At 48.0% G+C, this 27,892-nt stretch overlaps 1 protein-coding gene across 4 annotated transcripts in view; it reads right to left on the minus strand.

Moving 5' to 3' along the window:
- Positions 1 to 27,892, minus strand: part of numbl (NUMB like endocytic adaptor protein) — a 49,853-nt gene that overhangs the window by 8,266 nt on the left and 13,695 nt on the right. For 2 of the 4 annotated variants that reach the window (XM_076976100.1, XM_076976098.1), the window contains exons 2-4: positions 5,079 to 5,229; positions 3,809 to 3,883; positions 242 to 316 (exon numbers count right to left, since the gene is read on the minus strand). In XM_076976100.1, the coding sequence (XP_076832215.1) occupies positions 242 to 316; positions 3,809 to 3,883; positions 5,079 to 5,204 (276 nt within the window). In that variant the 5' untranslated portion in view covers positions 5,205 to 5,229. Of the gene's footprint in view, positions 1 to 241; positions 317 to 3,808; positions 3,884 to 5,078; positions 5,230 to 19,563; positions 22,064 to 27,892 lie in introns of those variants that run through there. The other 2 variants (XM_076976099.1, XM_076976101.1) reach the window with 2 other exon arrangements.

Consider the following 27,892-nt stretch of genomic DNA (forward strand, 5'->3'; position numbering starts at 1 on the left):
CAGCCCCACTGTACTTCCACCACAGCTCTGTTCTGCCCTGCTCTCTCACTCCACTCTCTCTTTCTCCCTCTCTCCCTCCTTCTCTCTCTCTTACTTTCTCACTGCCCCATTCAGAAGCTAAACTGCTCATCTGTGAATTACTGGTTTGGGACCAGTATTTCTCCCCCATTCCTCCTGGCAGTGTTCTCACAGTGGACATGTTAGGGTCTTCACAAGACATGAACGCAAGAGCTGGACCCACCTTTGTCTTGTCATCCACTACTCTCAGACCATCAGCAGAGACCCACAACACAGCTTTCACTGTCTTCTTTCCACTCTGTCAGCAGAAACAAAATTACATTAGGGTCTCAAAATCACTTTCAAACATTTTCAAAATATGTCCCTAACTTTTTAATCCCAAATGTTTAAATTCAAAACCATACAATACAACTGCACCTTGACAGGGACATAAGACTTCCTGGGACTAGATGGATTTCGCCAAAAGATGGTGGAGCACACTAAAACCGTACACACCTGCCTTCTCCTTACACACCTGCCTTCTCCTTACACACCTGCCTTCTCCTTCTGCCTTATCTGTTCCTGCAGATAAATCCTACAGTTTCTTCTTCGGTATCCTTTATGTTGCTAGTGATTACTGCAAAGTGAAGGTGATCTCACACAGCATTTTCAGACACATCAAACCAGTCACCACTCAGTCCTCTCACAGTTCTCTCTCAAAGGAGAGAAATCAGCACTGAACTGTCATAAAGTAGCTGAGTAGTCACCAGAACTTTGCAGTGATGAAAGAACACAAATGCCAGGTTTACATTTGCTGTGTGTAAAGAATGTGTAAAGTATGTGTAATGAATGTGTAATAAATCTGTAATGAATGTGTAATGAATGTTTAATGAATGCTCTGCAGGAATTTTATTCTTATAGCCTTTGTGTGAAAATGTTGTTTGATTTTGAGCAGTTAATACATTTTTGAAGGGCTGATCCCTGAGTCATGTTGTGTGAGTGTGGACTGACAGTTTGGATTTTGGGTTGACAGTTTTGAGAAAGGGGTAGAAGGTTTTACAAAAAGTCTTAGTACTCAAAATGAATGATAAATTATTGTTAAACAATCATTTTAGAATAATTTTTAAAGATGAACTGTTAAAAATGGGTGGTTATTTTCTGAAAGGATTACAGTGGTGTGGTAACTGGTAATAGCCAGGCTTAGATGTGCTGAAGTCATGTGGAAAAAACAGACAAAAAGACAAGACTCATTAAGACCAGAGTGGGGCAGCAGCAGCTTGGACTAAGAGCTGGATAGTGGGTGAACGTGTCTGGGAAAGAGAAGGAAATAGGAGAGAAGGAAACAGTGAGGGAAGGAGGGAGAGAGTGAGTGATGGAGGGAGAGGAGATGGAATGTAAATAGAGGAGCAGAGAGCAAATGAAGAATCATGGAGGATGTAAATAGAACAGAAAAAACCTGGTGGGGAACTACATCAACTTTAGAAAATACACAGCAGTGGAAAGTAGTGGTAAGAGAGCTAGGGTAGTAGAGCATGGGTAATAGAGCAGGGGTAATAGAACAGGGGTGAGAGAAAGAAGGCGACCCCATGGGAAAAAAGGAGAGGAGAGTAAAAGTGGGTAGGGGACACCGGGAAATGTCTGGGGCTAACCATAAAGAAGAGGTGTGTTCAGGACCAAGTGATGAAGAGAAGTGTTCAGGAGCAGGTGATGGAGAGAAGTGTTCAGGAACAGGGGATGGGGAGAAGGGAAATGTTTATGACCTGGTGTTGGAGAGAAGCAAACAATCACTAAAGCAGGCAGGAACCTGCAGCCCTGCAGAACAACAGGAACCTGCAGAGATCTGCATAGATTAAAAAAAGTCCTCCCCAAGTGCACTGACCACAAACCCCTTAAAAGGAAGTGACTCAAAGACATCACAAGAATGTATAGAGGACCATATGTACAATATAGAGCCACATCAGAAATCAAAGCCAACTAAACAATGGTGCTCTCTCTTCATGAACACATCACGGCTTTAGGAGGATACACTCTCCCCTACCAAAGCCACCATATAATTTTGTGAATTAAAGGAAATGCCACTGAGTTAGTAGGCAGTCACTGGGCTGACTCTGTGGCCTAGTGTTGATGCTGACCTCTCTGGCACAACACCCCCTGCAGGTGGAGCATTATGAGCATGCCAGGCTTCCATGTGCAGTAGAGGAGTGTCATACCAGCTATAGCCATCACTCCCAACACTTCACCAAACCAGCTACAGCCATCATTCCTAACACTTCACCAAACCAGCTACAGCCATCACTCCCAACACTTCACCAAACCAGCTACAGCCATCACTCCTAACACTTCACCAAACCAGCTACAGCCATCACTCCTAACACTTCACCAAACCAGCTACAGCCATCACTCCCAACACTTCACCAAACCAGCTACAGCCATCACTCCTAACACTTCACCAAACCAGCTACAGCCATCACTCCTAACACTTCACCAAACCAGCTACAGTCATCACTCCTAACACTTCACCAAACTAGCTACAGCCATCACACCTAACACTTCACCAAACCAGCTATAGCCATCACTCCCAACACTTCACCAAACCAGCTACAGCCATCACTCCTAACACTTCACCAAACTAGCTACAGCCATCACACCTAACACTTCACCAAACCATCTACAGCCATCACTCCTAACACTTCACCAAACCAGCTACAGCCATCACACCTAACACTTCACCAAACCATCTACAGCCATCACACCTAACACTTCACCAAACCATCTACAGCCATCACTCCTAACACTTCACCAAACCAGCTATAGCCATCGCACCAACATATCACCAAACCAGCTACAGCCATCACTCCCAACACTTCACCAAACCAGCTACAGCCATCACTCCTAACACTTCACCAAACCAGCTACAGCCATCACTCCTAACACTTCACCAAACCAGCTACAGCCATCACTCCTAACACTTCACCAAACCAGCTACAGCCATCACTCCCAACACTTCACCAAACCAGCTACAGCCATCACTCCTAACACTTCACCAAACCAGCTACAGCCATCACTCCTAACACTTCACCAAACCAGCTACAGTCATCACTCCTAACACTTCACCAAACTAGCTACAGCCATCACACCTAACACTTCACCAAACCAGCTATAGCCATCACTCCCAACACTTCACCAAACCAGCTACAGCCATCACTCCTAACACTTCACCAAACTAGCTACAGCCATCACACCTAACACTTCACCAAACCATCTACAGCCATCACTCCTAACACTTCACCAAACCAGCTACAGCCATCACACCTAACACTTCACCAAACCATCTACAGCCATCACACCTAACACTTCACCAAACCATCTACAGCCATCACTCCTAACACTTCACCAAACCAGCTATAGCCATCGCACCAACATATCACAAAATCAGCAACAGCTAACACTCCCAACACTTCACAAAACCAACCATTCACTCCCAACACTTCACCAAACCAGCTACAGCCAACAGTCCCAACACTTCACCAAGGAGGTTGTCCGTTGCTCAGATTCAATGCTGGGGCTTTTCCCCACAACACTGCCCTGTGTTTCATCAGACTTTCTTCTTCACATTAGAAGCACAGAACTGCTGCTTTAGCTATAGTATATAAAACTAGCTCATAAAAGCATAACTGAGAGGCCCTCCATGTGTTCCACTTATTCTTCTTCAGAGAGCAGTTTAGGTCAAATGTTACGAGTCTTGCTTGTTACAAAGATATGGGATATACAGGGGGAGGCCTCGGGTCCTCAGGTACTCCAAGATACTCACCACTTTGAGCTTCTTTACAGCTTCCTCACAAACATGCATCCCTCTAGACTCGTCCACCTCCACCAGGCCCAGATACTGTCAAGAGAATGAATGAGAGAGAGAAAAGAAGAAAAATGTAAGGAAAGGAAGAGACAGAAAGAGAGAACAGGAGAGTGGGAGTCAGAGGAGAGAGAGAGAGACAACAGTGGACCACCCACAGCGTTGTCTGAGCTCCATCAGATGTTTTATTGTGATGCTTTAGGACAAATACCAGACCCACCATACACCCTATGTTCATGCTCTAACTGTGGTTCCAGACCATTAAAAATCTGCAACACGTTACATAAATCACAGAAATAATTTTGCGGACAGTGTGGATCAGTACAGCTGGTACTGAACGAGGGAGGAACAGCTCGTTTGGAACAGCTCTGGCTGGACGTGTGCAGTGAGGACAGAGACGTCTCCGTCTCCTCGAGACTCTGGAAGCCTCAGGCAGCAGAGGCAATGATGTTGAATTTAATTACGTGAGCTATTCTGCAGGAACACGTGTGCTTGCTGTCTGCCAACATAGATACGTCTCGGTTAGCATGAGCAGGTGACCAGGTTGTTTTTTTTAAGTATGCTGAAAGTGTCAGCGCATGTCTCCACAGTCACCGCCTATGCACCTTCACTATTTTTATCTACGGCAGGTACACACACGATTCCTGACTGCTGGCGTGGCGTTCAGCCACTGCGGATGTGTGGCTGACTTTTACAAACCTGTTAGCATGCGGCTCTTTGATTTTACAGTTTTTTTTTGTTTATCCCATTTTTCTTCCATCTTCTGCTGTTAAGATGATTCCCACCCACTGACTGGCTTCCTGGCTCTCGCCTGTCAAAGGACATTTCCCAAACATGGAGGGCTCAGGCAGGCACACGCTTTCTCAAGATCCATGAAGCACCACCTCTGCCCACACTATAACTGAACGCATGTGGTGGGAAAAAAACCAACCTCGTTAGACAGCGCACGTACGTCCAAGATTAGGAAGTGTCACTGTGTTTGACAGGGGATAAAATAATGCTCCTCCCACCTAGGAACCAGTGTCAACTTCTCGAGGCCTGTTTGACCAAAAGTAGTTTTGAGAAGTGACAGTGTATTTACACTTGTGTCAGTGTGTTTAGACTTATGGGGGAGGGGGGTGGGGCAGCTGAAGAAGGGACATGTGCCCTACCCAGACGTGCCCCTTACCCAGACATGCCCTTAGCCTTGACCCCCTACCCAGAGATGCCCCCTACCCTGCATGCTCCCTACCCGGACGCTGAAGCTGCATTTGCCCTTGCGCACGGCCTCCTCATCCGCCTGCCACTGGTGTGGCCTGCTGGCCTCAGGCACGTAGGTGGGCTTCTTCCTGCGCAGACTTTGACGCAGCTTGTTCATCTCCACTCTCTCAGACTCCTGCTTGCTGGGGATGCAGACCAACGGAGAAATACAAAAGAGAGGAGAGACAGGTTAGCAGGAGAGACGGGTTAGCAGGAGAGACAGGTTAGGAGCAGGGGAGTTGTAACTTTGTTGTGATTTGTACAAAGGTCCTCAGGAGGCCTTAAGCCTGGTTTATACTCGACGCGCCGCGAGCGGCGCGAGGGTCCGCGCGGCGAAAATGACGTAATCGCGGTGGCTCCGCCCGTGCGCGAGGGCCGTGCACCTCTCGAATTTTGTAACTTCGCGCGCGCGCCGCGCTTCAGCGCGATGGACAAAGTCATGTTTGCCGGGTTCATACACCTAAACAAGGTGAAATTAAAGCACTTGTACGTCACTTTAAAGGTCCATTTCAATATTTCCCAGCACGTTAAACTTAATTAAGTTAAATATTTATACATGTACTCGAAATAATTCGCTTTTTATCACATTATTTAATGGTTGTTTATTTTCAAAACGCCCAATCTTAACGTCTTCACGTTCTCTCATGTTTCGTCCTGGAATTACAAGAGGCTCGTATTTGTTAACGTAATTTCAACATTTTAATGTACTTTAGCCTAAATTCCAGCACTTTTCAAACCTGAAACACAAAGCAACATTAAAATGCGTCAGGTAAATGTTCATTCCCTTTTTTTTGAGGGGTGTTTCTTTATACTACCACATATAGTTTCGGACAACATTTCAAAGTCATATTTATGTTTGATGCCTGGTGTATATATACGGTCTCTGGTCAGGTAAAATGTTCTTTCACCGGTTTTGCAGGGGTTTTTTATTCTCCACTGCCACCTATCGCCACCTATCGTTTCGGAGAACACTGCAGCGACGCTCGCGACGTTCGCGAAAGTATAAACGCCTACACCGCTCGCGCAGGGTCGCGCGAGGTGGGCGGAGCCGCGCGCTACAGTCACTCGCGAAAGTATAAACCAGGCTTTAGACTTGACCAGGAACCCTTAACTCTTAATCATGATCCCTTTTAACTCGTAACTTTTAACCTTTAACTCTGAGCCCTGCTTCACAACATGAATAGAACAGTGTGTGTTGGGGTGTGAGGTTTTAACAGCCAGCTGGGGTATCTCTTTGTCATGCTGATTCAGGTATAAACCCGGATGAAGATGAAGTCGTCCTTCGTCACTGCTGTCTAACTCTCTGTAACCTCATCCACCTACTTTCTGCTGTATAAAATAGATCTCGAGGAGCACGGTGTTCTTTGGCTGTTTAAGTATATGGACAAAACCTTTCCAGGCTCATTACGGGCACAGTGACAATAGAAATGCATCTCAGTGCATTTCAATAAAAAGAGCACCTTAATTAAGCCATTCAGTCCATTCCCTGCATATGGTCATTTCAACTACTGAATACTAAAACACAAGACATGTGAAACAAGCTCTTTGAGAGAACTGCAGATAATATTAAGAATTAGAAGTTCTCTACAAAAGCCTGGAAAGCTGTTGCTAATAAAAAGCCGTTGAGTGGAATTTGGAAACACGGTTCACAGCTGCTTAGATACTAGTTCTAGTACTTTTACAACTGAGAGAAGAACAGAAAGCAGTTGCTGGAGATGCTGTGAAACCCTGCGTAAACACTCAGTAATCTGTACTCAGTAACCGTACAGTCGACATTTCCAGCCTTTCACATGTTATGGCTCTACTGCTAAAGCTTGGCTCAAGCCAAACACTGGGATTCAAGAAACACATGTAAGGGATGGACACCTCTTACAGCCTGCTGCGTTTATAGATGCTACACACACACACACACACACACACACACACACACACATCTGGGATGAGGACTAAGCCAAGTGTAACAGAGCTCGTGAGGTCAGACATCTGCTGGGCCTCTCCCCCATGCCCCTCTCACATGCCCCTCCCCCATGCCTCTCCCCCATGCCCCTCTCACATGCCTCTCCCCCATGCCCCTCCCCCATGCCCCTCCCCCATGCCTCTCCCCCATGCCCCTCCCCCATGCCCCTCCCCCATGCCCCCCCCCCCCCCCCCCCCCAACATGCAGGGCTCAAGACCAGACATATGTGTGGAAGTAGGGCAGGTGCAGCCAGCTGTCTGGTGGCCACGTGCCCAGCTGGAGTAGTTTATGTGTTTGAGCCTCTCTGAGGTTGTGTTATCACTTCAGTGACCTAGTCACAGAGAACTCTGGGACAGAGGAAGGAAGGGAAAGAGCAGGTGGGCACTGGTCTGAGTGGACTGGTGGGCACTGGACTGAGTGGACTGGTGGGCACTGGTCTGAGTGGACTGGTGGGCACTGGTCTGAGTGGACTGGTGGGCACTGGTCTGAGTAGACTGGTGGGCACTGGTCTGAGTGGACTGGTGGGCACTGGTCTGAGTAGACTGGTGGGCACTGGTCTGAGTGGACTGGTGGGCACTGGTCTGAGTGGACTGGTGGGCACTGGTCTGAGTGGACTGGTGGGCACTGGTCTGAGTGGACTGGTGGGCACTGGTCTGAGTAGACTGGTGGGCACTGGTCTGATTGGGCTGCTGTCACACTGACATCAACTGCAAAGCTGAGCACCACATAGAGAAATAGGGTAGAGCGAGAAGGAGAGAGGGAGAGAGAAGAAGAGAGAGAGAAGGAGAGAGGGAACTGAGAAGAGGAAGTATGAGGGAATGAAAGAGCAAGCTGGAGATAAGAGAAGGGTGGTATTGAAGAGAAGGGTGGTATTGAAGAGAAGGGTGGTATTGAAGAGAAGGGTGGTATTGAACACACTCATTCACTTTCACATCTCATGGGATTGAGGTCACTGTTCTGACGGGTGTCTCATTTTGCACATCAGTGCCACACAATTCTACATGAACAGCTGAAACACCACTGAGCTCCCCAGCCTACATCCAAACACCAGCATCCCACCATCCCACTAGCTTTTAACCAAACCCCGTGATTCCTCCTTCCTGCAGTCAAAGGGCCATTGGACCAAACCCCCTGGCAATTCACTTTGTTGGGTTTTCGGATTCATTTGAATGTCAAATAATAAGACTTGCTCCAAAGTATGTCAGGGCTGGCTCGGATGCCACTCCCTCCACCACCAGGAGGGGCACCCGAGTCAGTCCTAGACTTGCGGGGCGTAATCAGCAATGATCTGTTTCAGCTGTCTGAAGCCTTCTTAAGGAAGCTGTGGGAAACGGATCATTGCTGATTCGTTCGGTTTTGCCCTCGCGCTATCAGCCTGCTCCTTCATTCCCCGAAGTTGCACTCTCCAAGTTACAAGGTGTCTCGTCGCCGCTCTCTCTCTGTCTCTCCTTCTCTTCTTCGAGATTCTATCTCCTGCGTCGCTCTGACCTACCTCAAGTTTTCCCAAGTCTGTTTTTTCTTTCTGTCTTTATTCTGACTTTATATTTTAGGAAGGGGTTTTGTTTTGCTGCGGCGTTTTTCTGCCTTCTGGCCAGCCACCTTCTCTGGCATCTTTAGTTTCGTTTTCACGTTGCCTGTGTCTGCGCTGTTTAAGTTACGTTTGTTGTTTTGTTTGTTTCTCCCGTCTCCTTACGGTTGAGCTTTATTTTTCACGCGTTGAGTTTTCCGCGTTGGGTTTTGTTTATCGTTTTACCGTGCTTCCACGACTTTCCTTTTATTTTCTCGCGTTGACTTTTCCGCGTTGCTTTCGTTTATTCATTTGGGTTGTGTTTCGTGTTTTAACTCTCGCACTCACGTTCTGTTCTGACAAACGCTGTTGTGCTGTTAAACGGCACTTGGATCCACCTTTCTTCTATCACTATACGCGGTGAGTACCTCCCAGTACTCCCGCGTTACAGAACGAATCAGCCTGAACATGGATCCAGCCGCTAAGCACGAAACAGCGGAGTTAAGAGCTGCCCTCACTAACCAAGGGCAGTTGCTTGGCAGCCACGAACAGGTATTGCGACAGATTACGGCGCAACTTAATGACGTTACAGTCGCCATACAGACCCTAGCAGGTTCTGCTGCAGTTTCACCTACACCTCCCGCTAGACCTGTTGAACTCCCTGTTTTAGCTCCACACCTTGAACCTGTTCTTCCGTGTCCACCCCGCTACTCAGGGGATCCTGAGGGGTGCAGAGGATTTTTGCTGCAGTGTTCATTAATATTTGAGCAGCAGCCCTCCAGGTTTCCCTCTGAGCGTGCTAAAGTGGCTTATGTGGTAGCACTGTTGACAGAAAGAGCTCTGGCTTGGGCTACCCCTCTATGGGAAGCACAAGCAGAAGTATGCACTACACACGAGCGTTTTGCCGCAGCTATGAGGAGCGCATTTTACCATCCATCCTCAGGGGGTGTACTCGGGTCTCGTCTCTTGCGCCTAAGACAAGGTAAAATGTCTGTTGCTGATTATTCCCTGGCGTTCAGAACACTAGCCTCAGAAAGCGGATGGGAAGTTGACGCACTCACAGCAATTTATCAGGAAGGGTTAACTGATGAGCTCAAAGATGAGCTGGCATTTCGGGATCCTCCCTCTGATCTCGACGCATTGATCGCTTTCACTGTGCGTCTTGATAATCGTTACCGCGAACGTAGACATGCTAGACGGTTGCAACATCAGGCAGTTACACCTAAGCCTGACACCACACGCGTTGTAGAGCCACGTGAGGCTGTTAACGAGCCGCAGCCTATGCAGCTAGCTCACACACGTCTTTCTAGGCAAGAAAGACAAGCGCGCCTTCAGGAGGGTAGATGCTTGTACTGCGGTAGCGAAGGGCATAAACTCCAAAAATGCCCCGAGCTACAGGGAAAAGGAGCGGTCCGCCAGTAACTGAGGAGGTCCTGGCGGGCCCGGTCTCAAACCCTCCTAGCAATGGTTTATTCATACACGTTTCGCTTACCTGGCGAGGGACAGAAGGGAAACACCTCTTGGCATTTATTGATTCAGGTGCTGCTGCCAATTTTATAGACGTCGCTTTGGCAAAAGAACTGGGGGTTCCGCTTGTTGACCTAGACAAGCCTTTGTCTGTAGCGGCCGTTGATGGACGTGCCTTGACTTCAGGCGAAGTCAATAAGCAGACTGTCCCGCTTGACATGAGTATTGGGGGTCACAAAGAACAGCTCGCCCTTTATGTCATTAGCGCGCCCCAGATTCTGGGTTTTCCTTGGCTCCAACGCCACAACCCAGAAGTAGATTGGCTTTCCCGTTCAGTCCGTAGTTGGGGAGCCATCTGCAAGAAAACATGCCTAAAGAGCAACCCCAAAACCACTACCAGTCACTCTCCGGACCCTGTTGACCTAACTCAGGTTCCTGCTGTTTACCACGACCTCAGAGAGGTATTCAGCAAGAAAAAGGCTGGCTTCCTTCCTCCTCATAGGGCTCATGACATAGCCATTGAGCTACTGCCAGGCACTAGTCCCCCTAGAGGCCGTCTTTTCTCCCTGGCCGTACCTGAACGTAGAGCCATGGAGACTTATATACAGGAGGCCCTGGCAGCCGGATTCATCCGGCCATCAACCTCTCCCGCTGGAGCAGGGTTTTTCTTTGTGGGGAAAAAAGACGGGGGACTCAGACCTTGTATCGATTACCGGGGGCTTAATAAGATCACGGTCAAGGATCGTCACCCTCTACCCCTCATGGCTACTGCCTTTGAGGCCCTCCAGCAGGCAACAATCTTCACTAAGCTTGATCTGAGAAGTGCCTACAACTTAGTCAGGGTAAGAGAGGGTGACGAGTGGAAGACCGCGTTTATCACACCCTCAGGTCATTATGAGTATCTTGTCATGCCCTTCGGTTTAATGAATGCCCCGGCCGTGTTCCAGCGCTTCATTAACGAAGTACTAAGGGAGGCTCTGGACAGATACGTCTTTGTTTATCTGGATGACATCCTCATCTACAGTAAATCCGAGACTGAACATAGAAAACACGTCCGGCGGGTGCTCCAACTACTCCTCGAAAACCACTTGTTTATTAAACTAGAAAAATCTCTGTTTCATGTCCAGGAAATAGGTTTTCTAGGTTACCGTATCGCCCAGAACACTCTGGCCATGGACCCCTCCAAGGTCCGGGCCGTTGCTCATTGGCCCACTCCTACCTCACTCCGTCTGGTACAGCGTTTTTTAGGGTTCGCCAATTTCTACCGCCGCTTCATTAAGGGTTTCAGTACCCTTGCGGCTCCCCTGATTACTCTCACCAAAAAGAGCCCCGGTCCCTTCGTCTGGACTCCCGAAGCCCAGCGAGCTTTCGAAGACCTGAAAATTCAGTTCACTTCTGAACCAGTGTTATGCATGCCGGATCCCGACCTACCATTCATAGTTGAGGTCGATGCGTCTGACTACGGGGTAGGTGCTGTTCTCTCCCAGAGAACCGGGTCCCCTCCTAAGCTCCATCCGTGTGCGTATTACTCCCATCGCATGTCCCCAGCTGAGCGCAATTATGACGTGGGGGACAAGGAACTCTTGGCCGTCAAATTGGCCCTCGAAGAGTGGAGACACTGGCTGGAGGGGGCTAAGCACCCTTTCCTGGTCTGGACTGACCATAAGAACCTGGCCTACCTCCAGCAGGCCAAGCGTCTGAACCCCAGACAAGCCAGGTGGTCCTTGTTTTTCGGACGCTTTGACTTCACGCTCTCCTACCGTCCGGTCACAAAAAATGCCAAACCTGATGCTCTGTCCCGCCAGTGGGAGTCGCCTCCTGACACCTCTGGGCCTAGCACCGTGCTGCCAGCTTCCAAAATCGTGGCACCCCTGCAGTGGGCCATAGAGACTGAAGTCAAACAAGCGCTCACCAGTGACCCGGGGCCTGGTGGTGGCCCATCCGGTCGTCTCTACGTCCACCCTAGGTTGCGTAAGAAGGTCATGGAGTGGGGTCACACTTCACCTTTTGCTGCTCATCCCGGGTCACGACGTACATTGAAACTCCTCCAGGGTAGATTCTGGTGGCCCGGGATGGATCAAGAGGTGACTCGTTTCGTCACCGCCTGCGAGACGTGTACCAGAAACAAGGTGACCCATACCAAACCGGCCGGTTTGTTACGTCCACTGCCTATTCCGTTGAGACCTTGGACGCACGTCGCCTTAGATTTCGTGACCGGGTTGCCTCCCTCTCGAGGTAACACCGCCATTCTGGTCATCGTAGACAGGTTTTCCAAAACCGCAAGGTTTCTGGCCTTGCCTCAGCTCCCCTCGGCCCGGGAGACCGCTTCTCTCTTCCTACACCACATAGTCCGGCACCACGGTTTTCCTACCGACGTGGTGTCCGACAGGGGACCCCAATTCACCGGTCGCTTTTGGGGTTCTTTCCTGAGGCTCTTGGGGGCCAGGGCTAGTTTGTCCTCTGGGTTTCACCCCCAGACTAATGGGCAGACTGAGCGCACCAACCAGGACCTCGAGCAGACGCTTCGGTGTCTGGCTTCCTCCAACCCCTCCTCCTGGTCTGACCAGCTTCTGTGGGCCGAGTATGCCCATAACACCTTGTGGCACTCGGCCCTCGGGATGTCCCCCTTCGAATGCCTCTACGGGTATGCCCCTCCTATGTTCGCTAACCAGGAGGAGGAGGCAGCCGTTCCGGGTGCCCGGGCTTTGGTGCGGCGATGTAGGGTGGCTTGGCGTAAGGCCCGTAAGGCCTTGATGTCTGCCTCCTCCGGCTACTGTCGGAGTGCCGATAAGCACCGCCTTCCTGCCTTGTCGTTTCGCCCGGGTCAGCGCGTCTGGTTGTCCGCCAAGGACCTGCCTGTCCGCGGCGGAACCAAGAAGCTGGCTCCTCGCTACCTGGGCCCCTTCAAGGTGGACGGGCGCATCAACCCGGTCGCTTACCGGTTGGTGCTCCCGCCGTCTATGAAGGTCCACCCGGTTTTTCACGCTTCTCGTCTCCGTCCTGTCTTGTGTAACATGCCCCGTGCTCCTGCCCCGCCGGCTCCCCGCATGGTTGATGGTGGTCCTGTGTACACGGTCAACCGGTTGTTGGACCACCGCCGTGTTCGGGGTCGGGACCAATACCTGGTTGACTGGACGGGTTATGGCCCCGAGGAACGCTCCTGGGTCCCCGCCTCCCGCATCGTTGATAGGTCCCTTATCCGGGATTTCCGCCGTGACAGGGCCGTCGCGTTGGGCCCGCGTGGTCTCGGGCCTAGAGGGGGGGGCTCTGTCAGGGCTGGCTCGGATGCCACTCCCTCCACCACCAGGAGGGGCACCCGAGTCAGTCCTAGACTTGCGGGGCGTAATCAGCAATGATCTGTTTCAGCTGTCTGAAGCCTTCTTAAGGAAGCTGTGGGAAACGGATCATTGCTGATTCGTTCGGTTTTGCCCTCGCGCTATCAGCCTGCTCCTTCATTCCCCGAAGTTGCACTCTCCAAGTTACAAGGTGTCTCGTTGCCGCTCTCTCTCTGTCTCTCCTTCTCTTCTTCGAGATTCTATCTCCTGCGTCGCTCTGACCTACCTCAAGTTTTCCCAAGTCTGTTTTTTCTTCCTGTCTTTATTCTGACTTTATATTTTAGGAAGGGGTTTTGTTTTGCTGCGGCGTTTTTCTGCCTTCTGGCCAGCCACCTTCTCTGGCATCTTTAGTTTCGTTTTCACGTTGCCTGTGTCTGCGCTGTTTAAGTTACGTTTGTTGTTTTGTTTGTTTCTCCCGTCTCCTTACGGTTGAGCTTTATTTTTCACGCGTTGAGTTTTCCGCGTTGGGTTTTGTTTATCGTTTTACCGTGCTTCCACGACTTTCCTTTTATTTTCTCGCGTTGACTTTTCCGCGTTGCTTTCATTTATTCATTTGGGTTGTGTTTCGTGTTTTAACTCTCGCACTCGCGTTCTGTTCTGACAAACGCTGTTGTGCTGTTAAACGGCACTTGGATCCACCTTTCTTCTATCACTATACGCGGTGAGTACCTCCCAGTACTCCCGCGTTACAAAGTATACATCAAGAAGGTGCACAACCGCCTCAAACACGAATTGATTCTGCATAAAATAAGATCCAGTTGTGCAATAATGAGAATTACACAAAAACAGATGACGGAAAATGCATCAGTGGTGACAATAATTCAACACCAACTTACAATCACCAAAAACAATCAAATGTACATACATTTAGGTATTTTGCATTATATCATAAGATGCTACTATACTGCATATACAACACCACCATAAATTTCACTTGTGTTCAGTAGTATCTGTCTTCCTGCTCACCCACTCCCACCTCTATCTATTTATACATCTCTCACCACTCACAGCACTCTTGCATACTCAATTATCAAACACAGGCAGGATTGGGAATGATATAGATTTCATACTGCCAAGGACACAACCCACGGTAATACGAGCGCTACATGCATCTCTTTCCTTACATGATATCAAATGGAAAAAAATCTTTCAATTGATTAAGGACACTGTGATGCTTTGGTGATATGGACTTTTGGCCATAGTCCTCAAGCAGAGTGCTAAGAACATTTAATGTTACTGTCAACGTCACATACACCATCACACTATGCAAACTGCACACTTGCATACTGTCACACCATCACACATCTTCATTAGACAAATTTTAGTTGTGCTTACATTTGCGTGTGTGTGTGTGTGTGTGTGTGTGTGTGTGTGTCTTGTGGTCACAGAGGCTCCCCTAGCTTACTGAAAAGTTTCTCGAAGATTCCACAGTGCACAAAAATGTATTTCAGCAAATGTGAGGTGCACAAGCACAGTGAATGAATGGAAAGAATTTCCTGTCTGGTGATCAATCAGTTGAGCAACAATCTGCTCTTAAGTGACTCGCAATGGTTTAAAGCCTCTAGCAGTCACTAGTGAGTTCATAAATCTGTTAGACACAAGGTTCAACAGATTAAATGGTTAGTCCCACAGTATTAACAACCCCACCCAGTTCTCTCACGCTCCCCCTGCTTTGATCACCTGGGTGCCTTGATACACGTCTCCCCACCCCTAAGCCAAGAATGAGCCATACAAGAATACTGTTAAAAACAGACAAACATTTTAACACATCCTTTTCTCAGATATGTCATGTGTGTGTGTGTGTGTGTGTGTGTGTGTGTGTGTGTGTGTGTGTGTGTGTGTGTGTGTGTGTGTGTGTGTGCAAACACTAAACATTCACCCATGAGTATTGATGTATCATTAGCAGTCAGTTTATAGATTTGTATTGTCAGGTCAAGCACCTGTGGTCTTTTGTTCTTCACTGGTTCCCCTTTCAGGATTACACTGAAAACTGGGACAGTGGAATTATTCTAACACAGTGGGTTTAAAATGACAATGATTGAGGTTAAGGTGCATGAATTCAGCTTTAATTTGAGGGTGTTATGGTTATGGCTGAACCATAGTCCATTTATTCATAGTCCCCCCTTTCAGTCCAGCCTCAGTCTGTGGCCAGTTGACTGCAGTGTATTATGATTGTAGTGTATTTTGACTGTAGTATATTATGGCTGCTCTAAATTATGACAAGTGTATTATGACTGCATTGTATTACATCTGTGGTGTACTAAGATGGCACTGCATTATGACTTATGTATTATGAATGTAGTGTATTTTGACTGCAGTGTATTATGATTGTAATGTCTTATGACTGGAGTGTATTATGACTGCTCTGAATTATGACAGTGTATTATGACCGTAGTGTATTTTGGCTGTTGTTTATTAGGACTGTTGTGTATTATTACTGTAGTGTATTATGACTGCTCTGCATACTGACTGCAGTGGATTCTGACTGCAGTATATTACACCCACAATGCATTACAGCTGTGGCGTAATTCGACTTCTTTCTGCTGTTGACTGTCAGTGCAGCAAGATCTCCATTCAGATTTTCATTACCTACTATTAGCTCTTTAGGTCTTTAGCTCATGCTTGCACGTATTTTGCTTAGCTGATTCACTATGTTAGCTCCCGCCATCTCTGCATAAATGTGCTCCTTGAACGTTCATGCTAGACCAGCTCACAACACAAGTAAGCTGTGCAGTAGCCCATATGTTGGTGTCCGTTGCAGGTCAATCCCTCTGTAAGACCCAGAGATCTGTGCCTCAAGAGTGGGGCAACCACATGTGATTCCTTTGGGCTGTGCCAAGCAAGCTGTGGCTGGTTTGTGGGGACACAATCTCAGGGAAGTGTGGAGGGACTGAAGGGATTTTGGACTGATTGAAAACACACAATGCACAAACGGAATTAAGCAAAAACACAATTTCACCACAATGACATTTGCCTGTAGCAAGACTTGCCCTACTACAAGCCTGTGTAATACACAGAGAAGTGAAAAATGACCATGTGATCATGGATCTTGCATGGAACAGTGTGCTTCTTTTGGCAGCTTTGCTGTACCATTGCAACATCGTTTTGTTTTTCTCAGCAGAACCACGTCATGATTGCTCGCACCATCAAGCACCTCTACAAGGAAATGAACAATCACCATGGTGCAACTATGTCAATAGTTATCAAGCTATCGTTCAGGGTGGTCCACAGTGTAATGCGCAGTGTGGTTCACAGGGTATCCACAGGGATCCTGATCATAGCTCATTCTCTAGGAAAGGTTCTGTAAGATGATTACTGCTGAGAATGGAAAGAGGAGTTGACAAACAACTTAACTGTCTCCAGCTGTGGCCCAGACTGCATCTTCACTGTGTGTCTAGTCCATAAACTCAAATATATGGTCTATGGTCTAGCCCTGCCCACACTAGCCCCTCCCACTGCTCTCACACACAATGCATAGACGCCCCAAACAGCTCTGTGCTAGATTATGATTTAATGTTGCTTTGCTGTCTGCTTTAAGCTCCTGGCTAACTGACAGAAGGACCCCACAAATGGTGCACAGTTCATGGAGAAAAAGATTTTGACATACAGAAACATACAAAGAAAGCGGATGAGTAAATAATTTGTTGTTAGAAATTCTAAAAGAGAGTCAGAAGTGAGTCTAGAGGAGTCACGGGAGTCAGGAGTGATCACTCAGTGGTCTCTGAGTGTGGATAGTGGTCTGGGAGTGTGGTCTGAGCAGGTCACACCCATCTTGCCATCTCCAGCTCTCTATGAATGAGAGGCACCTCCTTTTCTGGCAGAGACAGACCATACACCATGTTCTCTCTCTCTCTCTCTCTCTCTCTCACACACACACACACACACACACACACACACACACACACACACACACACACACACACACACAAATACTCAATTTCGGACATGACTGCAGAAAAACTCTGCCTATTCACTCATTCTGTCTGCACCACACCCTGATGGCCCACATATTAACACATGCTTGTAAAGAATCAGTTGCATCTCCTCTGTGTGTTTACACTGACTGACCCCATTTTGTCTGTGGCATATTAACCTAAAGTCTGAACGGTTTGGGTTGTTCTTTGCTTAACCCCAACCCTAACCCTGACACCTAACCCTGACCTTGACCCCAACCCTAACCCTGACACCTAACCCTGACCTTGACCCCAACCCTAACCCTGACACCTAACCCTGACCTTGACCCCAACCCTAACCCCAACCCCAAACCTAACCTAACCCCAACCATAACCCAAGCCTAACCCTAACCCTACGTTTGTCTTGTGGGACATCTCCAAAGCTTTAACACCTTTGCACCAGTAATCTAAGGCTTAGTAGAAAAGGTTAGTGCACAGATGAACAATAACTCTCATTCTGCCAAGGAGCTGAAGATCCTCCATTACACCACCCACCCACGATGGCCCCAGCCTGCTGTCGCTCATCTCTGTGAATGCTGAGTGCGTTGACTACACAGTGATGGGCTGACAGAAACGCCGTCTCATGAGCCATCGTGCTTCACAGTGGAGGTCTTTCTGCCACCATCCCTTTTTTGCCTATTAGTATAAATAGAGGATGTGATAAGGAATGTTCCACTCTGTGGACATAAATCTCATGGAGATTAATTCTGTAGAGTGGTTCACTTTATGGATGTGAGTCTCATGGAGATTAGTTCTACGGATATTTGTTTGCAGGGTTACCTTGCTTGGCACTCATCGGTTGTCCCTAAGGGAGTTAATACTGTTCATTTTTTCAAGGTCACAGACTACATCAGCGTGGTGGTTGTTCTCAACGTTAGATGTGATGACAGAACCACTGTGCTAAGATTCATGAAATTCACCTTAAATCACCTGTGGCCTGTCCCGGGATAATTCTCTGATGTCTAAGAGATCCCTCCAAACCATCCAGGCCTAAATACAGCACCCACTGAGCAGGCGTGTCACCGTGTTCATCAAACAAGCCCTGTTTACATCAAACTAAACCGGATTAAACAGGGAAATAAAAAAATGTAAAAGAAAAAAAAATTGGCTGGTGAAAGAAAAAAATGTAACGCTTGGAGCTGATCCTGGTGATAATCACCAGTGAAATAGCTGAATATTCCAGCCTTAATATTTGCATTCACAAGCACAGGGTGCTTCCTGCTGAAATGGAAGCAAACACAGTGCTTCTGTGAGTTCTTACGCAACACTGAGAAAAACAAAGAACGCTTTGCACACTGGAGTAGACAAGGGCTCAAAAAAACGAAAGCGTGCGATTCGAAACACAGCCAATCAATTCTGGCACAGAGTGCCGCTGTTTGCACATCAGTAGACTCCCCTGCACCATCCATAGAACACCACCAACTCCACCATCCTTGACAGACCTTACACGCCCAGCAAAATAAGGACACGGCAGTGAACTGCAAAAACCATCACGCAATGCTGGGGAACTATACACGTAATCTCACATCACTCAAAAGTGAAGGGAATGAGCTAATGAGCATATCAGTACTAGTGACATAGTACAGTACAGTACACGTAGTACAGACGTATACAGTACAGTACACATACAGTACACACATAATATGAATGTTCTACTACGGCAGTAACATTTTATTGTTCTACTGGAGAAAATATTAAGATAAAAAAGCACAATTGTACTATGATAAAACATCAGGATGACCACCAGAGCAGCACACGGAGCCTCCATTAGCACTGCTCTATCTCCTGCTCTGTGATGAGGCTAAAACAAGATTAACATCAAACAGGACATCAAACCAGTCATTTAATTGGTTATGATTTAAACATACCAGCCTCAGTAAACAGTCAACAACTTCAGTGTCGTCTTTAATCAGTGCCATATGGACTGATAGGCTCATGCAGCTGTTATTAAGCTCTTAGAAGAACACAAGCAGTCTGAATGTGCCTGGTGACTAATCCAAGTTCAGACTGTCGTAGGGAGTAAATACCATCAGCGCTTCTTTATTTTAGAAGTGGCACTTTGAGAGGGAGAGGGAGCCATGAGACAATACACCTACTGAAGCTCGCCATGAGACAATACACCTACTGAAGTTACATACACGCACGCGCGCGCACACACACACACACACACACACACACACACACACACACACACACACACACACACACATACACACACACACACAGCACTTTTATCTTCTGCTTTGAGCCTTACTCACCTTGCCTTCCCGACTCTGTCCATGCTACTGTTGACACTCATCTCAGACACAGCGTGGTATGCCTGGGCAGGGGGGCCGGACCCAGCAGGATGGTCCTGGAGGCACTGTGGCCCGTGTGTGAGAGAACACAGCCCACAAGGACACAGCCCGTGAGGACACAGCTAGGAGTCTGAGGAACGGAGATGAGCACTCAAGGGTTTCAAACTCGACGGAGACGACACACGTGCAGGTGCTTCAGCCGTCACAGCCCTCACATCCACGGCAATGACCCCATGGACACACAGCAACAACAACTGTACCGCACACACTGCTCCATTCACCCCACACGCCTCTCTGAGCAGCTACACGCAAACCAACTTTCCAGCACTCCGAAACACACTCAGGGAGCCAGAGAATGTGTGGCAAAGCAGACAGTCAGAGGGAGAGAGAATCACAGAGAGAGGGAGAGAGGGAGGGAGAGAGAGAGAGAGAGAGAGAGAGAGAGAGAGAGAGAGAGAGAGAGAGAGAAAGAGAGAGAGACAGAGAGAGAATAAAAGTGAGCATGAGAGAGAGAAAGGGAGAGTGTGAGAGAGGGAGGGAGAGAGTTAAGGAGAGAGGGATGGAGAGAGGGGGGAGGAGTGTAGAAGTGATTAGATTGGGGATGGTGATGACACACTTTTCTGTCGTCCATCTGTGGTGCTGGTAGTCTGTGCTGTAACTCACGCAGTCTCTCTCACACTTTCTCACTCATGCTCTCTCACTCCATCTCTCTCTGTCACACTGATTCTATCAAAATCTCTTACTCTCTCTTGTTCTCTTTCTCTCTATCACTCTACAAACCTACGTTAACCCTAACACTCTATAAACCTCCATTAACCTTAACACTCTATGAACATCTGTTAACCCTAACACCCTTAACTCTAACCTGACTGTGAACCCACTGTGGCAGGAGAAAAAACACTTTTTCATTCTTGTGGAATGTCCTTTGATTAGTCTTTAAGTGACGATTTTCAAATCATCTTGTTGTTTGGTTTTGTTTCATAATGAACTCTTTATTTGTGTATTTGTACAATTACACACAGTATGCAGATGAATTTTATTCATAGAAAATCAAGTATCAGGCTCATATAAACAAGCCAATATGAACAATATAAGCAGACCTGACTAACAAAACACAGAACACAAAACTAACAAAAGCAAATGCCACTACACGATACAGCAGGAGTACAAATGACCAGCCACGCTACACACACGCTACACACACACTACACACACACACACACACACACACACACACACACACACACACACACACACACACACACACACACACACACACACACTGCAAACCATGGATGGGGGACACAGAAAGCACATATACAAGATAACACAATACGAACCATGAACAGGGGGGACACAGGAAATACATACACAGGAAGATAACACACTACAAACCACAAACACTGACACACAAAAAATACAAACACAAGATAACATGCTACAAACCACAAACACTGAGAAACAAAAAATACAAACACAACACGCTACAAACCACAAACACTGAGACACAAAAAATACAAACACAAGATTACATGCTTCAAACCATGAACAGGGGGGGACACAGGAAATACATACACAAGATAACACATTACAAACCACAAACACTGGAACACAAAAAATATAAACACAAGATAACACACTACAAACCACAAACAGGTGAATGCAATAACAAGGGGGAGGAGCAATCATCACACACAGAAAAAGAAAGCACTCCTTTACTGTCAACTCTTAAACTTTACTCTAGGGTACTCTTAAATGTTAATTTAGGGTACTCTTAAACTTTACTCCAGGGCAATTTAAGATGTCATTAGCAGGAAGAGTCTGACTGAGGGCCAGAGTGACATCAGCACTTTAGTTGTGTCCAAAAGTAATAAATATAGTTCTAGATTTGAATTTTTATTTTGCCATGAATTACCTGACAACTTAAACACAGTGGTGTTTTGTGCTCTGTTTAAAAATTACGGGGTGGTTTCTTCTTTTTTGTAACTGTACGTGTATTTGCATATTGTAATTGGTCAATAAAGTCTATAGCTCTATGTTTCTCCACTGTCTGTCTCTACTCTCTACTCTGTCTCTCTTTTCTCTCTCTCTGCCTGTCTGTCTCTCTCTTTCTTCACAAATTCTTTCTCACTCTCTGTCTCTACTCTCTCTCTCTCTACTCTCTCTACTCTCCGTCTCTCTTCTCTCTCTATTTGTCTATCTACTCTCTCTCTCTCTCTCTCTCTCTCTCTCTCTCTCTCTCTCTCTCTCTGTCTCTCTTCCTGTCTGTTTGGCTTTCTTTCTTCACTTTCTGTCTCTCTTCTCTCTCTCTGCCTGTCTGTCTCTCTTTCTTCACACTCTCTCTCTCACTCTCTCTCCTCTGACTGTGCCCAGTCCTGACCCAGCATACACATAATTCCTGTTTATATTTCCCTCTGAGCAGCTGTATACACTAATAAACACTAATAAAATCTGCACAAAACATGCATCATGCTAGATAAAGTAAACAATCAGTAACATTGTAATAAAATAGTGCTCAGAGATAGGCTTTGGCTGGAACAGCAAAACAGGCATCGCCTGGTCCTATTCTACTGTGCTGACAGAAAAGCCTGGTAATGTGGTTAGCACATGCTCAAATCATCATTCAGTAAGCCTACTTCATAAAAATTGCCCTAAAAAATGTCAGCATGTTACAGGTAAACAAGATCAAAGCAGATTGCTTCTAACTTTGGGGACAGGATCGTTAACTGATTTATGAAAATGAAACCTATGCACTGGTTGTGATACTGGAAACATAACAGCACCCAGGCTGAGTGAACGTTACAGCAGGGGAAGGGCTGACTCTCCCAGCACCGGCCCGGCCTCGCTGCTCCATTAGCTGGACTCATCCGTTTCTCCTGGACTCGTGTAACAGAACCTGGCCCAGTTTCTTGTGACCTGAATGAATGTCCAGCCCACCACCAGAGACAGCTCGATGTATTCACACGGACATTTAACCAGGCTAACGGTGTCCTCATGTGTGCCACATGGCAATTCTGCCCAAAGCCACTGAACAGATGGGTCCCAGACAGCACACACACACACACACACACACACACACACACGCTCACACACACACACATGCGCACACAGACACTCACATGTGCAAAAACACACACACTTCACTTACTAAAAAAGTGATTGCCAGTTTTTAGTGTAATACTTAAACCAGGAATTAGAGCTTATAAACAAATCATAAAAGCCTTGGGAAACCAGACGAAGAACCAATACACACCTGACCCAAACGAAACAGTGAAAGTAGTTCTGTGATATGTAAGAAGAACCCTGGAACAATGAGGTCATGTCACTTCTTCTAATGTTAAGTACAAGTAAAACAAATGTGTGAATCTGTCACGGTACGGCGGCCCCCTACTGGTCGCCCCCGTCTACAGCAGCAGCTTGTCCTGTGGGTGTGGCGTTGTGTTCGTCCCTCAGGTGGGCGGAGCCCGCGATCCGTCTCACCTGAGGGTCGTTTGTTCGTCTATATATGTCTTGTCTTTGTACCAGTTGACTGCTGGTTATTATATCCTTAATTCGGATCAGTTCACGGGTTTTGGTTTGCGCACTTTACATATTAAACCATCCTATTTCCCTGAGACTTGGCGTGATCGCTTCCATTTATTTTCGCTCACCCTGCCCGTCACAGAATAACCAGCCACCTTCGGAAGCCGCCAGTCTCCTTTGCTTTCTCCTTCGTTCGTGGTCATGTCTCGTGGTAAGTGTTTGTCTGCGTGGTGTTTTGTTTGTTGTTGAAGAGCCCCGCCGTGCTGAAACGTTGTGTGTGTGTGCAGCACGGTGGTGACCAGGGCAGTCGACCCCGGTCGGGCTCTTCGTGTTGTGTGGTCACATGTGTGTGCATGTGTGTGTGTGTGAGTGAACGGATGTATGGAACGTTGTGCGTCGCTCGCTGGTGTTGATTGTTGAATGTGTTGTGTGTGACGCTGTCGCCGCTCGTCACGGTCGCCTCGCTCCCCCGTGTGTCTAGTGTTTTATGTGGGGAGCGACTGCGAACTTGAGCGGCGCGTCACCACTGTTTGTGTAGAGCGCGCATGTGTGTGTCCTGTCCGTTTGCCGTTTTCCACTGTGCTTTTGTCTAGTCTTTGTGTGTTTTTGTCCTAGCGTGCTTGTGAATTGTTGTGTGTAATTCCACACATGCTCCTCCCCCTTGAGTGTGTGTGTGGGGGTGGACCAGTGATGGAGGGCGTCGCTCCTAAGGGAGGCCCTGACCAGGGAGTCGAGGGTGTTCTCCGGAGCCGGTAGGGGCCCCTCTCCTGATGCATCAGGTGAGTTGTTTGGTGTCCCCTCCTGCTGAGATGGAGACCCCTCCCCCCGGATGCGGGGTGCCGAGATGGTCAGGGTAAGTGCGCGTATGTGTTTTGTGTTGGTGTGGGTGGGTGTGTGTGTGCTTTTTGTGTTTTATGTGCAGGTGCTTCTCCCTGGTGGTGGATCGTGGCAGTCCTGGACCTTGTGGGGGTCTCCAGCTGGCAGGAGCCCCCTTATGTTGTAGGGTGACCGGAGCCCGGTCGGAAAGAGCCCCTCCCTAGAGGGCTGGGGCCCCCGGATGTTTGGGGACGATAGGGCTCTGGTCCGAAGAGCTCCTGCTGAGGATGGAGATCCTCCCTCCTGCTCGGGGTGACCAGGAGGCCCTTGGGGGCTGTTCCCCAGCCCGCGATAAGGGTACTCTGGGCCTCGGTCTCTGGCGCTCCTGGGTTTGGTGGAGGAGTCCACCTCGTAAAGTCAGGCTCCGGCTGGGGCTGACTCCCCAGGAGGCTGGGGTGGCCCCTAGCAGAAGGCAGGGGCCAGCTCCGGGAGGAGGTAGGTCCAGGAGGTGACTTGGCCACGCCCCAGGGAGGTAACCTGCACACATACACCCCGGACGGACACGGAGCCGTGGCCCGCCGTCCTCGCACCTGTGGGGCTATGCGGCTTAAGGCCGGTTAGGGCGTGAGGGCCCTGTGACCGACCGGGGCGTGGTTTTGTCTTGTTGACGGCCCAGTCTGTCCAGGGTCCCGCCCAGGTAGGTGAGCTAACCTGTTTGTGTTTTGTGTTTCAGCTCCGGGACTACAGGGGGTGTGTCCCTTGTCCCTGCCTGCCTGCCCCTTTGTTTTGTGTGCTGCTGCTGTAGGCCGCACAGCCGGTGGAGGGGAGTGCGGCTTGGAGGGGGGATCTGTCACGGTACGGCGGCCCCCTACTGGTCGCCCCCGTCTACAGCAGCAGCTTGTCCTGTGGGTGTGGCGTTGTGTTCGTCCCTCAGGTGGGCGGAGCCCGCGATCCGTCTCACCTGAGGGTCGTTTGTTCGTCTATATATGTCTTGTCTTTGTACCAGTTGACTGCTGGTTATTATATCCTTAATTCGGATCAGTTCACGGGTTTTGGTTTGCGCACTTTACATATTAAACCATCCTATTTCCCTGAGACTTGGCGTGATCGCTTCCATTTATTTTCGCTCACCCTGCCCGTCACAGAATCCCCTCTCCAACAGACAGAGGGGCCATAAAATAACTTAATATATGAAATAATTTCAAGCAATTGATCATTAATAAACTGCCTAATAAATTATTCAAATAAAATACTTAAATGATTAATGTAATTTGTTAAACTATGAAAATGTGTAGCTTGGTAATAATGCTAAATAGTTTCATCATGTTTACATACAGAACAGATTGTTCCAGTTTGAGTGATGAAACTTCAGCTGTACTTCAAAATGGCAATTTGCATAATCATTAAAAAATGTAAAATATTAAATATATAATGAAAGCCATGTTTGCATCTGTGTGACTGTATGTGACAGCGTGTGACTGTGTGTGACTGATGACTGAGAGTGACTGTGTATGACTGTGTAACTGAGTGTGACTGTGTGTGACTGATGACTGAGAGTGACGGTGTGTAACTGTGTGTGACTGTGTGTGACTGTGTGTGACTGTGTGTTACTGTGTGTGACTGTGTGTGACTGTGTGTAACTGTGTGTAACTGTGTGTGACTGTGTGTTACTGTGTGTGACTGTGTGACTGTGTGTGACTGTGTGTTACTGTGTGTGACTGTGTGTGACTGTGTGTAACTGTGTGTGACTGTGTGTGACTGTGTGTGACTGTGTGTTACTGTGCCCTAATCAGCATGCTTTTGGCCTTTAAGCACCAAAACCAACCAGAAAGTGCTTCCTGTTCACTAAATCATTCATGGTCTGATCAATAGTTCTCTTTCAAGGACTGTTGTGTATTTACACTGATGTGTTTATTGGATATGATCAGAACAACAATTCTAATAATAATAAATACAACAACAATAATAGTACATACAACAATATTAATAGTAATAATAATTACTATTGTTTATTTAAACAAGGTCTTTCAATGTGCTTAACACAAATAAATTGCAGATGTACAATCAAATGAAATGAACTATATGAAAATTAGATGAAGCATACAACAAAAGAACATAATACAGCAGCAGAGAACAGGCGCTAGAGGATCCAGGCTGCTCTGCATCTCAGGCCTGCAGTAGGGACATGTCACCATGGGGGGCGCTCCAAGCCCACTGCTGCTCATTTGTCACAGGCTCTGTGAGCACCGTGAGCCTGAGAGGGACGGCGTGGGAACAAGCTGGCACAGGCGCATGCGCGTTCCACAGCTCTGCTTTAACACAGCTCTGCTTTAGCACAGTTCTACTTCAATACAGCTCTGCTTTAGCACAGTTCTACTTCAACACAGCTCTGCTTCAACACAGCTTTACTTCAACACAGCTCTGCTTTAACACAGCTCTGCTTTAGCAGTTCTAGTTCAACACAGCTCTACTTCAACACAGTTCTACTTCAACACAGCTCTGCTTTAACACAGCTCTGCTTTAGCAGTTCTAGTTCAACACAGCTCTACTTCACCACAGCTCTGCTTCACCACAGCTCTGCTTCAACACAGCTCTGCTTCAACACAGCTCTGCTTCACCACAGCTCTGCTTCAACACAGCTCTGCTTCAACACAGCTCTGCTTCACCACAGCTCTGCTTCAACACAGCTCTGCTTCAACACAGCTCTGCTTCAACACGTCGGTGTGTTCGCATGCCTGTGCTTGCGTGCTAGTCCACATCCTCTGAGCTCCTGTCTCCCACCAGCCTCGCCTCCTTCAGCTCATCTCTCCAGCTCTCTGTCGTAGTCCATCCTCTCACGCGGTCTTTCCTCTCACGCGGTCAGTGACCAGGGAGATCCGTCCGAGAGATCCGAGGATCCGTCACGTCTTCCTACCGCACGTCACGGGCTCCCCTGAACAGCAACTGCTAAAAACCCCAAAGAGCAAGCACGCATCCCGCCTTCAGCTGCTTGGCAACTGGCTCCTATGGCAACTGCTGCGACTGGGGGTTTCATATGTTGTATTAAGGAGACCTGACACCAGAACAGATGTGAAGGACCACCCAAGTGCTCCTCCTAACACCTCTGCACATCTGTTGGATATTTTGAGACTCTGTTGCTTCATTTCCAGTAATGTGAAGCTGTTGTTGTTGGTTCTGTTGTAATGTCTAGGCCCATGAGAGGTGCTGACATGACTATTCATGCCCGAGGTATTACATGCACATCACTGTGATGTCAGTTGGAAAGATGGATATGTTGGTATATACAAAGCAAAGGTAGCATGACATGGTAACACAGTGAGCTTGTTAGCATGGCTGCGCTATAATACATTTGTGCTTGTTTGCATTCGGTTTCCCTCTGCAGTATTTATTTCTGCCCTGTTACGACTGTAATGATACACTGAATGTTCTTTTTAGCCACTGCTGGAAGAGTGCCGTCTTCACTGGTGCATTGGTGTAAACAGCACGAACATGTACCAGCTCTATCTTCACATCCCAAAACCCAGACTACAGACTGCGCTCTGCTTTTGGCACTGCGGCTGTATGCAGACGCACCGGGCTCAGGACGTGGACCTGCGGGGCACCTGACACCTTCTGGAGCCCAGCACCTACAGCCCAGGGGCAGGAGAGAGGGGAGAGGGGAGAGAGAGGAGAGGCAGAAGAGAAAGAGGCAAGAGAGGGGAGAGAGAGAGGGGAGAGAGGGGCGGCCCCAGATGGCCCATGGCTGGGGAGTAGCACATGGCTCAACAGTTCACCGTGTCCAGCACGGGCTGAATAGCTTTGTCATGCTAATGGAGGGGAACAGCTGTTTGGGCCCCCGGAGACGCAGCAAACGTCAGCGCATGAGAGAGCAGCACAGACACAGAGCAGCTGAGAGGACCACGGCTCCTCCACCACCAGTGGCCCTCAGACTCAGCCTGGTGTGTGTGTGTGT

The sequence above is a fragment of the Brachyhypopomus gauderio genome, chromosome 16 (genome assembly GCF_052324685.1).
Source record: "Brachyhypopomus gauderio isolate BG-103 chromosome 16, BGAUD_0.2, whole genome shotgun sequence".
NCBI lineage: Eukaryota > Metazoa > Chordata > Actinopteri > Gymnotiformes > Hypopomidae > Brachyhypopomus > Brachyhypopomus gauderio.